The sequence below is a fragment of the Terrapene carolina genome, unplaced genomic scaffold (genome assembly GCF_002925995.2).
Source record: "Terrapene carolina triunguis isolate 2854851 unplaced genomic scaffold, T_m_triunguis-2.0 Scaffold136, whole genome shotgun sequence".
NCBI classification, from domain to species: Eukaryota; Metazoa; Chordata; order Testudines; family Emydidae; genus Terrapene; species Terrapene triunguis.
This window is the reverse complement of record NW_020664487.1, coordinates 14,879,740-14,896,746: the sequence shown is the minus strand read 5'-3', so window position 1 is coordinate 14,896,746 and position 17,007 is coordinate 14,879,740. Positions and strand designations below refer to the sequence as shown.

Sequence of the window (17,007 nt, the reverse complement as noted above, 5' to 3'; positions counted from 1 at the left end):
TTGGAAAAATTACAGTTTTCACATGCTCAGTAGAGACTTGCTAGAGTTTACTATCTAAAACCTTCTTAGATTCTGTCCACACTGAGCATGCTCCAGCCTGGGGACACAGGGGGCTGAGAAGGACTTTCTCTGCAATTGCAGCTTCCAGCTGCTCTGGGCTGTGCGGGGTTCCAAGAACTGGAACTGAGAGCAGTGACCCCTCCACTGGTGCCCAGGTAGTGAGGAGGAGGAAGCTGCCTGATTTGAATGGTGATGGGACAAGAGCTGGACTGGGTGTGTGTGATCCGAACAGCATCCCAATGCAAGAGGGCAAGGGGCTCCCTGATAGGGAGTGTCAGCTGGTCTGAGCAGTTCAGTGTACCCCAACTCATTATGTCACAACCGGTGTCTAAAAGGTATCATGTAAGATACCAATAGAAATCTAATAACATACTGATCATTAATATTATTGTGAAGTGTGGGTATTCAAAATTACAAACATTCTGGGAATTATGTTCTTAAAATATGTCTGCCAGGCAGGGCTGAAATTACCCCATTCTAGACAAAGGAATGTGGTTCAGCTATCTTGAAGGTACTTCCAAGGTATCACGGGAATCCATTTACATACGAGGAAATAAAACCATTACGCTAACAAGGGGAGGAGATAATCACTCAGAATCATGGCAGAGGGAGGAGACTGCAGGAACAAATCAATCTGGATTTTAGCAAACACCAGGGAATCGTCTTTCTCACAGCTTGAAAGAACTTTATTAGGGCAGGAGCAGGCAACCTATGGCACGAGCGCCAAAGGCGGCACATGAGCTGATTTTCAGTGGCACTCTCACTGCCCGGGTCCTGGCCACCAGTCTGGGGGGCTCTGCATTTTAATTTAGTTTTAAATGAAGCTTCTTAAACATTTTAAAAACCTTATTTACTTTACATACAACAATAGTTTAGTTCTATATTATAGACTTATAGAAAGAGACCTTCTAAAAACGTTAAAATGTATTACTGGCACGCGAAACCTTAAATTAGAGTGAATAAATGAAGACTCGGCACAGCACTTCTGAAAGGTTGCCGACCCTTGCTATAGGGGGTAGTATGGTTGCCAAATTTCTAACCGCACAAAACTGAACACCCTAGCCCCACCCCTTCCCTGAAGCCCCACCCCTGCTCACTACATTCCCCCTCCCTTGGGGGCTTGCGCTCCCCCACCCTCACTCACTTTCACTGGGCTGGGGCAGGGGGTTGGGATGCAGGAGGGGGTGAGAGCTCTAACTGGGGGTGAAAGCTCCAGGGTGGGGACAGAAATGAGGGGTTCAGGGTGTGGGAGGGGGCTCCGGGCTGGGGCAGGGAGTTGGAGTCAGTGAGGGGGTGAGAGCTCCGCTGGGGGTGCGGGCTCTGGAGTGGGGCTGGGGGTCTTGGGGTGCAGGAGGGGGCTCCAGGTTGGAGGTGGGGCTGAGGGATTCGGAGTGCGGGAGGGGGCTGCAGGTTGAGGCAGGGGTTGGGTGCAGGAGGGGGTGAGAGCTCTGGGCTGGGGGTGCAGGCTCTGGGGTAGGGTTAGGGATGAGGGGTTTGGGATGTAAGAGGGGGCTCCAGGTTTTGGGGGTACTCAGGGCTGGGGCAGGGGCGTGGGTGTGGACTTACCTCGGGCAGCTCCCAGTCAGCGGCGCAGCAGGGCTAAGGCAGGCTCTCTGCCTGTCCTGGCTCCGTGCTGCGCCCTGGAAGCAGCCAGCAGGTCCAGCTCCTAGGCTGGGTGGGGAGAGAAGGGAGCCAGGAGGCTCTGTGTGTGGCTCTCACCCACAGGCACCGCCCCCCCAGCTCCCATTGGCCATGGTTCCTGAACTTGCTATCCGCTTCTGGGGTGCAGCGTGGTGACAGGACAGGTAGGGACTAGCCTGCCTTAGATCCACAACACTGCCGATCGGACTTTTAACGGCCTGGTCGGCAGTGCTGACCGGAGCCGCCAGTGTCCCTTTTCGACCGAGCATTCTGGTCGAAAACTGGATGCCTGGCAGAGCCTTTGGTGGTGGAGTTGGTGCTTGAGGGGAAAGGGAGAGGAAAACTAGGCCTTGGAGTTAGGGGGGATGGGCTTGGACTGGCTGGGCAAGGAGGCTGGGAGCCAGGAAGGGGGCAGAGGGGTTCAATGGATGCAAAATGTCCTAGGTATCTCTTCCCCCTCCCCCCCATGCTCTTAGCAGGCTGTGCGTGTTCTCAGGTCTGCTGCACACTTCCTGTGTGACCCGAGGCAAGTCACTACCTTGCTCTGAGCCCAGTGGCGGCTCCAGGCACCAGCGCAGCAAGCGTGTGCCTGGGGCGGCAAGCCGCGGGGGGTGGCAGTCAGGTGGCCTTCGATGGCGTGCCTGCGGGAGGTCTGCCGGTCCCGCGGTTTCGGTGGCGGGTACGCCAAAGCCACGGGACTGGCAGATCACCCGCAGAAACGCCGCCGAATACGCAAGACCGCGAACCTCCCGCAGGTATGCAGCGGAAGGCCGCCTGACTGCCGTGCTTGGGGTGGCAAAAAACATAGAGCCGCCCCTGTCTGTGCCTCACTTTCGACATCTCTAATATGGCGATGATATTTCCCTACATCACAGGTGTCTAGTGAGGATGCAGTCATTAACCCATGCTAGGCCATCAGGCTATTACATGACGAGTATCTCAACCGAAGTGTAGAAAAGAAACGGTCTGGTAAATTATCCTGCCAGCAAACTTCCAACTGCTGCCTTTCCCCACAGTTCTGGCCCTTTGGTTTGGCATAAGCTAGCAAATGTGTGTGCGCGCACATGAGTGAGTGAGAAAGAGAAAGGTGTGGGGGGAGGGAACACAGGCCAGTGCGTGGGAGAGCAGGGCATGGGGGGAGGGCAGGGAGGGCTAGCTTTCCAAATGAGCTCAGCTCCCATGTAGCAGTAAACAAAGTGGCCAGACTGTTCTCAATGGCAGCTGCTGGGTGCCTGGGCCCTTTTGAAGATCTGGTCATGTCATTTACGTGCCTAGATGGGAGCTGTTAAGTACTGAGTTGTTTAGAAAATCTGGCCCTCAGGCTTGGCAGTGTATTAGACACAAGCAGTGTTCCAGGAAGGAGAAGAATGGGCTTTGTTTAATCTCTTTTTTTGTAGGACTGCACTGCAAATGTGCTATTAATTTCTTGAACTAGAAAGCGAAATCCAAATGAATGTGTCACGTTTATTTTCACTCAATTAAAGCTTTCAAGGCTGCATCTCAGAGGGTCATTTGTATCTCTTCCTCAGAAGACAGAGGCACAGTAACTGTAATCTACACAAATCAAATCAAGTTGTTTCTTGTAGGGACATTGGAATTGCCAGGCCCGGATCCATCTAGTCTCATATTCTGTCTCTGACAGTGACCAGAGGCTTCTGTGGAAGAAGCCCTAGTGGACAGATATGGGCTAGCCTCTTTCCAGGGAACATTTCCTCCTGGGCTTCATTAGCTGGAGGCTGGTTGATGTCTTTAAGCAGGAGGATTTCTAGCTTTTGCTCGTGTTTTTAATATATACTATTCTAACCCTGGATTCCATTGTTACCCCTTGTGATATACCCAGGCCAGTTGGGTACAGCAGAGTAGTAGAAGGCAGATATACTGGTCACCGGATAAGCAGTTTTCTGTTCCCTGACTGACTAGAGCAGGAGCTGCTCCAGGCTAGGGTGGACACCTGACTCCAATTAGCCTGCAAAGAGTCAGGTGAGACTGTTAAGCTAATGTGAACACCTGACTTTAATTAAGGTCCCTCTGACACTATAAAAGGGCTCACTCCAGTCAGGCCCAAGAGAGCCAGGGAGCCAGAGGAGAGAAAGTGCGACCGAAGGGCTGGGTAATGAAGACACCCTCAAACCACGGGAAAGGGAGCCCTAAGGTAAGGGTGAAGAAGGTGTTAAGAGAGAGAAGCAGGGGAGCTGTGGGGAAGCGGCTGTGACAGTGAAAGGTCAGCTGCCAACAGCTGCTGCCATTAGGATCCCTGGGCTGGAACCCAGAGTAGAGGGCAGGTTCCCCCCGACCCGCCACTACAGAAACACCTCCTGGAAGGGGAAGACCGGCCTCTGTCAGGACAGGAGGCTCAACTGTTCTTGAATAAGCTGTAGGGACAACAGAGACTGTGGGAGTTCTCTCACCAACCTCCTTGCTGGCTTGTGATTAAAAGGGCTCAGTAGACTGTACCCTGGCCCTAGAAAGAAAAGGGCTACATGGAGGGTCGCAGTGAGCCTCTGAGGCTAGCTCTGGAAGCGCGGGACCCACGGGGACAAGGTCGGAGCTCTGCCACACCCTCTACACATCTTATCTTCTCTGGCATTCTGCTGTTCTCCTGTCACAATGAATGTGGAGCAGATTTTGGATGTGTTCTTACCAAGTGCATTGTCATTTTCTTCCAACAAAGTATTTTTCTACAGCCCAGTGTCTCCCACCATTCTGCTATTGGCTGCTCTTCCTCTCTGCAGTTTTGGAGGTGGTTCAAAGCTGTAGCATGGCTCCTGCTGGCAGCATGGCTCCTGCTGGCAGCAATATTTTTTTCTCACCTGGGAAGTTTGAGACCATGTGCAAAATGGTTATGCGCACGATACAGATCCAACCTGAGCAGGCTCCTGAGGATAAGCCTCAGAGTAAAATACTTCCTCTCCAAATCCTCTCCGGAGCCTGTGATTCCCCAGTACTCCTCCTTTGAGGATGTGATTAGACAGGAGCAGGATAAACCTGATGCATAAGCACTTCAATAGCCATGACCATAAATTTTACAAGCTGCAAAGAGCCAAAAATTTCTGTCACAGTAGCATCTTTAGCAAGAGATGTGGTTATTACAGCTGAAAAGGAATTCTTTCCTAAGGACCACACAGATAGGAAAGTGGAGGCCACCCTTAGAAGAGGCTTCAAGGCACCCGTGGCTACTCTCAGAGCATCTCTCACAGCTACATGTTTTGTGAGAGCTTCACTGTCTTGATTAGAAGACCTCAGGCCCTGAAGGACAGCGATTACCCCGACTTCTGCTCCAGTCTCAAGAAATTTCCCTGGTAACAGCATTTCTGGTTAATGCTTCAATGGACACTATGATGTTTTCAGTCAGGGCCATGCCATCCAGCTCAGTGGCCAGCTGTCATGTATGGTTTCCGTCCCTGGAAGGGAGACACTCCAAGCAAGTCGTGTGTGTGACACTGCACCCCTTCTTTGCAGTGATAGGATTATGATATGATTATGGCATAATTATGATGTATTTTATGAAAGATAAGTCATAAGATGCCATTGGAAAAATTATGATTTGCTGAATATGATTATCCTATTTGTATGCATGTATCATTTTTGTATCTGAAGTTATAAATATTGACTATGTATCTGTATTTCAATGTAGTTACACCTGGGTAACACCACTAGACAAGATGTTTTCAGTCTAGATAGCTGGTTGGGAAGGGCCTATTCAGGGTAATGAGCCATTAGAAAGAACAGGCCTTGGGAGAAGCTTATCTTCCACCTAGAAGCCTTCCTGTGAATGCTCCAAACAGCCTGTGAGTGATGGCTGCTATGCCTCTACAAAGACATGTGATGAGACCACATGTCTCTAGACTCCATCTTGGGATGTCAGTGTTTTTCCACAGACCGGTCTGGGAACCAAGCTTTGAAACAAAGAGTTCCTGCTATATGCAAAAGCTATATAAGGCAGGGAGTGACATCATCTGGTGTTCTACGCTCCCCACACAAGACTCCTGGAAACACCTGAGGAACAAAGACTGAACTGAGGGAAGTGCTGGCCCCAGGTTAAAGGGATTTCTAGCCTGTGTATGGAACCCCTGGGGATTCCAAGCTGTAAGCAAGTGCAGCTTGTCCCTTAATCTGCAGCCTGCTTGTATCATCTCTTAGGGTGAGAATCTGCTATTCATATCCAATCTATTTAGTATATTAAGCTTAGTTTGCATTTTTTGTTTATTTGCTAGGTAATCTGCTTTGATCTGTTTGCTATCACTTATAATCACTTAAAATCTATTTTTTGCAGTTATAAACTTGTTTTTGCTTTATCTAAACCAGTGTGTGGGAATCATAACTCAGGGGCAAAAGGCTGTTGCATATTCCTTTCCACATTGAGAGAGGGGGTGAATTTTATGAGCTTACGCTGTACAGTTCCCTGTGCAGCGCACAACAGTATAATTTTGGGTTTATACTCCAGAGGGTGTGCGTGCTTGAGGAGCTGGTAGTTACCCTAGCTGTAGCCTTCCCATGCAGGGGCTGGTCAGAGAGCCTGCATGTAACTGCAGCTGGGTGTGTCCCTATCTGTATGTATGCTGGTGAAAGTGCAGGCTGGAGAGGGCTTTGCAGCTTGTCACAGCAGTACAGTGTGAGAGGGAGCCCAGGCTGGTGGGTCGGGGGGCTCAGTGGTACCCCAGTTCCAGGTGGCACTCTGGGAGGAACCTGTCACAGTGTATTCCTCCAAGTTCACAGGATCTCTCCTCTTTGAAGAAAAATGAGATAAGATTGTGGCAGAAAATGCTGTTAAATCTAAGCAGTCCCTCCCTTCTCCACTGAGTGCTTTCAGGAGCAAGTACAAATCTGCCTTCAGGCAGAGATGCTCCTTCCATCCCTCTTCCTCACAGATGTACCAGAGGAATGATAGCAGATACTCAATGGAAAGTCTGGAGACAGCCTCAAGTGAAAAGCCCAGAGGGGGTCCTGCAACCCTCAAGAGCCCATCCTGACAACGAGTGGATACACCTCTGCCCAGAACTAAATCTAGGATACAGTATTTCCTGTTTCTCAGAAGAATGGTTCATAACCACCGACAAATGGGTAAGAGAGAGAGTAAGGCAGGGATACTCTTTTGAGCTCCAGGCTCCAGCCCACCCCTTCTTCATCCATTTCCCCAACTGCACCAATATCACCAACTGCAAACTTCTCTGGAATGAAATCTCCTATCTCCTGGACACAGGAGTGACAGAAGGAGTTCGCTCAGAAGAAAAGTTCTCAGGGCTCTACTCTACCCTCTTCATCGTTTGGAAGCACATAGGGAGAGTCAGAGCCATGCTACATCTAAGAAGGCTCAGCAGGTGGATGAAGAAAACAAAATTTCCAGATGAAGACCCTTCTGTGGTGTCATCTCTGCATCAGGGGGATCTCCTAACCTCAGTGGACCTGGGGGACGCATATCTCCACAACCCCATTCGCAGGCTTCTGAGATTTTGCTTATGGCACAGAGCACTACCAGTACCGAATCTCCCATTTGGTCTCTCGTCAGCCCCAAGGGTCTTTACGAAGATGCCAGTGCTGGTCATAGCCAGGGTTAGGGTCGCAGGGGACTCACATATACCTCTTTCTGGATGACATTCCAATCAGAGCTCCGACCCAGCCTGCGGTGCACTACGCCACATTGCAAACTCTGGACCTCCTGCAAGCCCACAGCTTTGTGATAAGCATCAATAAAAGTTCCTTGATCCCATTGATAACACACTTGGAAGTGGACATAGGCACTTCACTGGTGAAGACCTACCTCTCACTCAACAGGTTCTGGAGGATCCAGTATCTCATCTCCATCCTGCGTACGTGCACCAAGTCAACCATAGCTCACTGCCTTCAGCTACTGGGCCTCCTGGTGTCATGCACAGGGATCACCCCATGGGCAAGATCCCACATCAGGTGTCTTCAAGCCTCCTTCTGAAAGGATGCACCACTCCCCAGATCAGGTGATGATCCTGAGTTAGCATTTCATCTCTCCATCAAAACCTGTTTTCTGGTCAGCATCATGCCTGCTAGGTGAATTCCAGAGTTGGCAGTCCTATCTATGCAGGAACCCTATTGAATGTTCCATGATGACAAGGTAGCACTGAGAACTCTGCAGTCATTTCTCCCCAAGGTGAACTCTCCTTTCCATACCTCATAGGAAAATGTCCTTCTTCCCAAAGCCATCCCAGAAGTGTGGCACACTTTAGATGTTAGAAGAACACTGAAACTCTACCTCAAGTGCACAGAATCTACAAGGTCATGTACCCAGTTTGTCTCCTTTAATCCAAAATGCCAAGGGCTCAGAGTCTCAAGGCTATTTGTCGCTAGGTGGTCAGATTATGCATTGTTGAGGCTTACAAAGTGCCAGGAGCTCCTGTTCTAGAAGGAATCTGTGAGATCTAGGGCCACCTCATGGGCCAAGCGAGCATGGGCCTTCATCACAGAGATATGCAGAGCAGCCACATGGTTGTTGGTTATCACCTTTATCAAACATTACAAAGCGGACTTTCTGTCCTCCACAGACACCTCTTTAGTCAAGAAGGTGCTCCAGTAACGGCCTTGCCTTTTTGGACAATCCTTAAGGAGCGGGTCTACTTAACTATCTCTTCTTTTGTTTACCTTTTCTTGTCCCTCACTACTCCTGATCACTGCTCTCTACTTCCCAGGTGTAGCAGAATTGTGGGAGACACTGGGACACAGAATGGAAAATTTCTTAGCTGATGTTTTCTTTTCTGCTAGCAGCGTCTCCCACAATTCTACCCATCCTTGATGGCTTTCTGTCAAGGGTCAGCATTTTATTTGGCCTATGTATCTATGTACACCAGGCCAATGCTCAACATGGTAATGACTTTGATATAGATGTTATCGCTATAAATACTTTTCTCAACTAGTGTTTCACAAAGCTTTGGAGTAACTCATCTGGCGGCAAGCAGTAGAAGAGGGCGTGGCCAGCACAAGCTGTGGTACAGTTTTAAACTGCCTCCAGAAGCTGCAGAGAGAGGAGAGTGGCTCATGCATAGCAAAAGTGTGGGCGATGCTTCTAGCAGAAAGAAAATTATCGGGTGAGAAATTTTCTGTTCTTAAACATAAAGAGGAAGATCCTCAATTGGTGTCAATTGTCAAAGCCCCACTGAAACAACAAGGAGTCTGGTGGCACCTCAAAGACTAACAGATTTATTTGGGCATAAGCTTTCGTGGGTAAAAAAACCTCACTTCTTCAGATGCACTTCTTCAAAGCCCCACCGAGATCAATGGAGTGGTGACCATTTACAACAGCTAAGGAAGTGGCCCCTTGTCTTAGAAGCAAGAGATGGCAAAGCCATGTTAGTTCACTAGCTTGTCCCAGCCATCCTGGTGCAGGGCCACTCCCTACTATAATGTGTTCCTAAGTGCTCTGTCTAGGTTAGTATTGAATGATTCCAGGGATGAGGCTTCATCCTGTCCCATAGGAGACTGTTTCTCCAACCAATAGAGCTCACTGATATTCAACCTATTCATTTTTTTAGTTTTACCCCATTGCTCCTGATTAGGTTTTCATTCACCTTCTTGCATGGTTCTCACAGGTCGTCTTACAGGGACAGCAGCACCACTGACGCGCAGAAACATGGATTGCAGGATGTCACTGCATGGCTGTGACAAGGGATGGTCATGATTCATATATTCTATGGCCAGAAAGGACTACTGTGAGCATTTAGTCTGACCTCCTGCATCACACAGGCTATGGGACTTCCCTGAATTAATTCCTGTTTGAACTGCTTCAGCACTGTATAGTCTGTATCCCGGTATACAGTGTCCCTTTTTATTTTCTCTCCTCCAGTGTGTTTTTCTCTCTCTATCCTTCCTTTCTCCCACTCATACGCTGTCCTCTCACCTCCTTACAATGGGCCTTGACAAATATGTCCTTCAGCAATTGGGGAAATTAATTAATTGCTAAAACAATGCACTGGTGATCAGTCAGGACTGGTGTCACGTTATTGACTTGAACTGCGACCATGTAAATCATGATTGCAACCAAGGTCCTGTAGTGGCACCAAATCTTGTATAAAGGGGGTCAAATGAGGTGTCTAAGACAAGGTTATGGTTTGCTGGTTATGATTATGCTGTTTATATGTGTGTATCAATTTGGTAGTTGAAGTTATGAATATTGGCTCTATACTGTCTGTATTTCAAACTTATGCTATGCTTCTGGAAAACATTCCCGACAAGTTGGTGTTAGCTCTGCCTAGCCTGCTGGATGGCCCATTAAGGACCATCAGCTATACAATTGACCCATTGAGAGAAGGCAGATACACCTTTTAACTCAGCAAAGTATGCATGAACTTGCCCATGTGACTCCAGACTCCATTTTGCTGTAATTTTTCCACAGTAAGAACAAAGAGGTGTTCTTACACCTGGAAAAGACTATAAAAGGCTGATGCCTCATCTCCATCTTGTCTTCAATCCTGCTTACCTCTGGAGGGACTTTGCCACAAACTAAAGCTCTGAACAAAGGACTGATGACCCATCCCAGCTGGGGATGTACTCCAGAGACTTGATTTTGAACCTGCAGTTTATTTCATCACTGCTACAAGCCTAAACCAAGAACTTTGCCATTACTGTATGCAATTAATTCCATTTAATAAATTCTAGCTCTCATCTATATCTTTTTCCTTTTATGAATAAACCTTTAGATTTTAGATTCTAAAGGATTGGCAACAGCATGATTTGTGGGTAAGATCTGATTTGTATATTGACCTGGGTCTGGGGCTTGATCCTTTGGGATCGGGAGAACCTTTTTTCTTTTACTGGGGTATTGGTTTTCATAACCATTTGTCCCCATAATGAGTGGCACTGGTGGTGATACTGGGAAACTGGAGTGTCTAAGGGAATTGCTTGTGTAACTTGTGGTTAGCCAGTGGGGTAAAACCAAAGTCTTCTCTGTTTAGCTGGTTTGGTTTGCCTTAGAGGTGGAAAAACCCCAGCCTTGGGCTGTAACTGCCCTGTTTTAAGCAATTTGTCCTGAATTGGCACTCCCAGTTGGGTCCCGCCAGAACCAGCATTGTTACAGCTGGGTACTCTGTTCTCTTGCAGATATTAAACCCATTGTCAAACCCAGCCCTTATTTTTATCACCAGAATATCACTTATTCTATTAACTAATGAACTGATAATTGAGTGTTTAATTAGGGTTCCTCTACACTTTAAATCTTTCTTCCTCCTGACAATTTAATTTTGCAAGTCAGTTAGTGGCTTTAGTTTCCTTGAGACACCATAGTTCTCTTCAGGGCCATGCAGTACAATATCAGACGTCCCAGTGCATACTGTGAGACCACAAAATATACCTGAACAAGGGCCTGGTATGTAGGAAAAGATCAAACCTGGATTATAGATCTTGGAACAAGGGGTTTGATCATCCCCTGCCTGCACCATTTGGAGCCACTTACACAAGCGCAGAGAAACCCCAATTTGGCAAAGCACTTAAGCATGTGCTTAAGCCTCATTAGTTAAAAGTAAAGCACATGCTTAAATGCTCTGTGGAATCCGAGCCAGTGAGTGTATAATCCACTGGTGAGTGTGGGTTACAGGTCCCCGTCGATGCCACTCCAGAGAGAATATGCGTCTGTTACAGCCCCAGCTAAAGAGCATTGGCTCCTTAGCTCAAACTCTGGCAGCTCCTGCTTTTAGCTCAAGAGGTTCCTGGTGTCAGGCAAGATGGCGGCTGTCACAAGTGCAAAATGGCTGTGAAATGCCACCCATCTGAGTTTGGAGTATTCGGCACAGGGAGAGTTGCTGATACAAGGTGTAGAGTAGGTAGCATTGACAAGAGAAATTACAGCAAGGGCGTGTGAAGGAGTTTACACTGTTGGTGCCTGCTCCATTTGTGAACTAAGTATGTAATAAGCCACTGGGCTGCACTGTTGGAACTACTGTATGTAAAACATCAAGGCCAAGTTTCTGCTTCCAGTAGCACTGGTATAAATCTGAAGTAGCTCCAATGACTTCTGGGATGTTGCTTTGGATTTATACATTGTAACTGACAACAGAATTTGGCAGAGAGAGAGAGAGAAAGAAAAGCTTCCTTAGATGTTTCTGGGGCAATTTTAGTGGGGATGTAAGGGTGGGGGGGAGTTACAGCACATGTCAATTGGTCATTCAGTGGGTGTGTGAAATGAGGGTAATATCACGTTTAGCATTGTGTCAGGACCAAATTCAGACCTCTCATAGGGGCTGCACCTCTGGTTGACCTCAACAGTAGCTGTGCCTGTTTATACCAGAAGCTGAATTTGGTCCACACAGAATACCAAGTCTGAATGTGACCATATATATCATAGTGCACCCACGCAAGGGGCTGAGTTAAGGTTGCATAAATGCTTGACTTTGCAATATAAATTATGTTTTTTTTTAAGGGAGGGCTTTGTTTTATTAATATAATACACAGCTCCCCCAGCACAGTAGTTCTGGAACATTTCATAGGAGCAATCCCCTCCTGGGGGAACCTCACTCTCCCAACCTCCCCTAGCACACCATCAGCTGCACGTCTGCAGAGCACAGCCCAAGAACTGATGAGAACATATTTGTGCCCTACGCAATACTGACTCCACTGAAAGTTGCAAAGGAAAAAGCCATTTTAGACCCATAGAAGTTAAAGATGGAAAAGGCCTCTTCAGATCATCAGCTGCTTGCCAGCGCATGGTCACTTCCTGGAGCCTGTTTCTATTGTTATGTATGGCTTTCAAACAATGGGGCACCCAGAACACCCCTGGACAGAATATCCCACAGCCTAACGGATCTCATTGGGACAGGAACGTACCCCTGTGCAGTCTGTTAGCTTTCCTAGACTCCAGCCCTGTGTGCTAGTCACGCCCCTTTGTGTCCCAATTCTGCACCCTTCTTGGCATTTACTGTCATCACCCTTCAAATAGAGGGGCTCTTCTCATAGTGAAGCCTGGGGGGGTTTCACTAAAGGTTTCACTATAACTAGAGCCAGCCTGGCTGGCAAAACCTCCCCTCCTCTGACCCAGGAGAGGCGGCTGGGTATCTGCCACCCCAGGCAATTAGGGATGTCCATAAATTACATAATACTTTTTTTTGGTGATTTTCAAAACCCACTCGCCCCCTTGTAAAGCTTTGTAACACTGAAACAAAGTCTCTGTCATGCAAAATTAAGGATCTGTCTACCACATGTTAGGTAATTTATGGACAGCCCCCGGTGCAGTCATAGGGAGAGTGCCCACGCAGGAGACATAATTCTTCACTCTTAATGAGAGTGCTGGGTAATTCGCCTGACCCCTTTCTCAGCAGAGCAGAGGCTGTTTCTCCTTGGCTATAGGGTGGGTTGGTGTAAAACATGTGACTGGCTACTACTGTGTGGCCTATGTGCCCCCTTGCTGGGGGTTCAGATCTTTGGGTCTGAGCAGGGATGGATCCACTGGCAGCTCTCCTGCATTGCCATGCCACCAAATGCCACTGTGTGTCCTACTTTCCACACCCTCATCACACAGAACCACAGCATTTCTGCTCAGTGGGAGGCTATTGTGACTATAGTGTGTGTGTCCTTTAGAGGACCCGATTATCACTGTTACTCCAGCTTTCACTAGGGCAGTCAATGGAGTACACCAGTATAAAGTGAGGGTACTGCCATGAGGAACAAGGCTCAGTGTCTCCAGCCTGTCTGCAGACTCAGCATTGCACTGGTTCACTTTCAGAATGGGCCTAGATCTCATTGCCTTTGCACTCTTTCTAAATGCTACTAACATTTGTGATTTTATCACAAGACTTGCAATATTTCCTTAGAGCCCCAACACCTGGAGTCTTGTGAGTAGATGAAAGTCGCAGCTCCCATTTAAAATAAATTTTAAAAAGTAGATAGTTTCTAGTCTTCAGGGTAGTGGAGAAAAGCTTGAAAATGTGACCCCTAAGGACTCAAAAACTGGAAGACAAAATCAGCAAAAGTTTTATCTGGCATGTTGGGGGACTAGGGAATGCCAGTAAATCAAAAATTCTGGTTAACTAAGTGGGGAGGGAGTTTGGATTTGGGAGGGGGCTCAGGACAGGGGGTTGGGGCGCAGGAGGGGTTTTGGGATGCTGGATCCGGTCAGCACTCACCTCAGGCGGCTCCCTGGAAGCGGCAACATGTCCCTGCTGCTCCTAGGCAGAGGCGTGGCCAGGTGGCTCTGCGTGCTGCCTCCGCCCGCAGGTGCCGCCCCTGCAGCTCCCATTGGCTGCAGTTCCCAGCCAATGGGAGCTGCAGAGCCAGTGCTCGGGGTGGGGTGGGGCGGGGGCAGCTCACAGAGCCCCTGTGGCCGTTCCTCCGCCTAGGAGCAGCAGGGACATGTCACCACTTTCGGGTAGCCACACGGAGCCAGGTAGGGAGACTGCCAGCCCCACGCCAACCGGACTTTTAATGAAGATCAGAAATGCTGGTTTCTAGATCTTTCCGGTTGGTAAAGTAACACATCTTTTACTGTAATAAGGACCTGACATTTGTTTGGCTTAAAAATCAGGAGATTTTTAAAATATCTCCTTATTTTCCAGAGCTCTGACTCATGATTTGTGAATGCCTGGGATTGGTCCTACTGGTTGTTACATTAGTGTAACTCCACTGCAGTCAAGGGAGCCGATCCTCACATACACAGGTGTCAGAGACTGGAGAATCAGGCCCAATATCTTTCCAACCAGAAGGACAGGGGGCTCCTGTCCCTTCCCAAGTGAGAGCAGAAAGCCATGGGGCCAGCAGAGAAGAGCTGGCCCAGCCTATCACAGAGCATCAGCTTCTTCTAAGGCTTGGATTTGGAGAGAGCAAAGGGGAACACCTGTTTCCTGGCTTGCAATAGCTGCTGGTAGTCTGAGTTACTATCTTCCCTCCTGCGTTTACTGCCTGGAGAGGGCCAGAACAGGCTTTCAAAAGAATCAGCTGGCAGAAGGAGGGAGAGAGAAATCCAGACCAGATCTTGTCCAGAAGAAGACAGGATCCCCTTGATTATACTCTTGGAGAAAGAAATAGTTCTCCCCACTCTGCCCTAAACCTCTGCGATGAAAACCCTGATAACAACACCTGGGCTGTGCTCATAGCATTCAAGCTCAATTGCACTGGGAACGCTGGAGGGAAGACTCACATACTGCTATGCAGATCATGGCCAGCATTTCGTCTACTTATTTTGTTTTACAAAATAGTGCTGTGATTGCAATTCAGAGTTTAAACATATAAGGCAGGAATGTGCTCAGGAATCCACTGCCTTTGGCTGGAAAGCCTAATTTTGAAATTGAATTTGGAGAGGTTATGACCTTTTGTCTTGATTTACTTGGTCTGGGCCCGAAGCTGGGAAGGGAGTGAGTGTCCCCAAGAGAGGCACAAATGTCATGAGAAGCAGCTCTTCAAAACAGAAGGAACCGATGTCTCTTGGTCTTTTGCTTGTCAGACTCTAGCATCCAAGACTCATCAGTCAGATGCCCCAAAATCATGACTGGCTTAAAAATCATCAGATTTAAAATAAATAATAATAATGATAATGAACAAAAAGAAGTCAGGATGCTCTCTGATTTTTTTATCCATTAGGGAATGCTGCTTGGCCCCAATATATGTGAGATCATCATGATTCAGCCTTAAACATGCCCAGGAACGCAGAAGGCCCTCTTGTCCATCGATCGGAGAGGTCTCTGCTTATCCTCTCCTATCCCCTGGCTTAGCAGCTGCCTCACTCACATTCCCTCTCCATGCTCCCCCACAGTTTGCTCTCCCTGCCGGGATTCACTTGCCCCACATCATCCTACTCTTCATCATTCTCCCTCTCTAACCCCCTCCATCTCCTAATGCCCTCCCCTGCTCCTCTGTATCCCATTTATTTCCTCCTGCTCTCCACAGACACACCTACCAAATCCATGGTCCATTTGGGCCAATTTCACAGTCATAGGATTTTAAAAAATTTAAATGTCATTGTTTCAGCAAGTTAAATCTGAAATTTCACAGTGTTGTAATTGTAGGGGGGCAGACCCAAAAAGGAGTTGTGGGGGGGCGGAGGGTCACAAGGTTGGCGGGGGGGGGGGGTTGAAGTACTGCTACCCTTACTTCTGCTCTGCTGCTGGCAGCGGTGTTGCCTTCAGAGCTGAGCTGCTGGAGAGCGGCGGCTGCTCTGAAGGCAGAACCGCCGTCAGCAGCAGCACAGAAGTAAGAATGGCATGGGTATGGTATTGCCACCCTTACTTCTGTGCTGCTGCCTACAGATCTGGGCCCTCAGATAGCTGCCACCATGGTCTGGCCGCCGAGCTCTGAAGGCAGCAGTGCAGAAGTAAGGGTGGCACGATATGGTATTGCCACCCTTACTTCTGCACTGCTGCTGGCAGGGCACTGCCTTCGGAGCCGGGCGCCTGGCCAACAGCCACTGCTCTCCGGCCGCACAACTCTGAAGGCAGCGCAGAAGTAGGGGTGGCAATACCGCAAAACCCCTTCAACTCCCTTTTGGGTCAGGGCCCCCAATTTGAGAATCTCTGGTCTCCTCTGTGAAATCTGTATAGTATAGGGTAAAAGCACACAAAAGACCAGATTTCATGGGGGAAGACCAGATTTCACAGTCTGTGATGCGTTTTTCATAGCCGTGAATTTGGTAGGGCCCTAACTATGCTTCTTCCCGCACCCCCTCCATCTGATTTCCACTTGCATTTGCCCCCCGAGAAAGTGCAATAGTAAGTTAAGCCTTTGCAGGATCAGAGCCTAAGTATATCTTTACTCTTGTGAGTAGCCCCATTGACTTCAACAGGACTACTCACATGAGTAAAGTGACTTACTTTCTTAAGTCTTTGCAGGGCTGGAATCTTGGCTGGGGTCGAGAGCAATCCTGCCCTAGTATAGCGTGAATGGACTGACCCGGGACCCTTTGCAGCACTGCCATTTAGGATCTTGCAGTAGCATCTGAATTCTCTCCTAGAAGCTACACAGCAACATTTCAGAGACCGACTACTCAGGCAAAGAACCAGAGCCACTAATTCTGACCTAGCCAATAGAATCCAGGAAATCTGCCTTGAGTGTCTATAAACAAGTGAAGTGTGTCATGGCCAGAGGTGAAAGTAAGCGGGTATGGGCCGGTACAGCATACCAGTAAAAAAAGGTGCAGCAGTGTAACGACAAGAAAGTGGAGCATTCAGCACCGGCTTACTTTCACCTCTTTTGGCTGCATAACAAACAGCTTAAACTCAGAGCTAATAAAAGTTTGGAAAGGGAAAACTCACTGTCACATTTGTTTGTTGTTTCTCTCCCTCTCCTCCTCCAGCCAGACTGCGGACGCGGCCAGGCTCTGCGCTTTCCCCCGGCCTGGCACTCAGTAGCGGCTGCAGCGGCTCCCCT

The 17,007-nt window shown here is 48.4% G+C and overlaps 1 protein-coding gene across 1 annotated transcript in view; it reads right to left on the bottom strand.

Moving 5' to 3' along the window:
* Positions 1 to 17,007, bottom strand: part of IGFBP7 (insulin like growth factor binding protein 7) — a gene marked incomplete at its 5' end in the record, with an annotated part of 27,057 nt that extends 10,050 nt beyond the window's left edge. The window contains one exon of the mRNA XM_026653286.2: positions 16,893 to 17,007. Coding sequence (XP_026509071.2) covers positions 16,893 to 17,007 — 115 coding nt within the window. The remainder of the gene's footprint in view (positions 1 to 16,892) is intronic.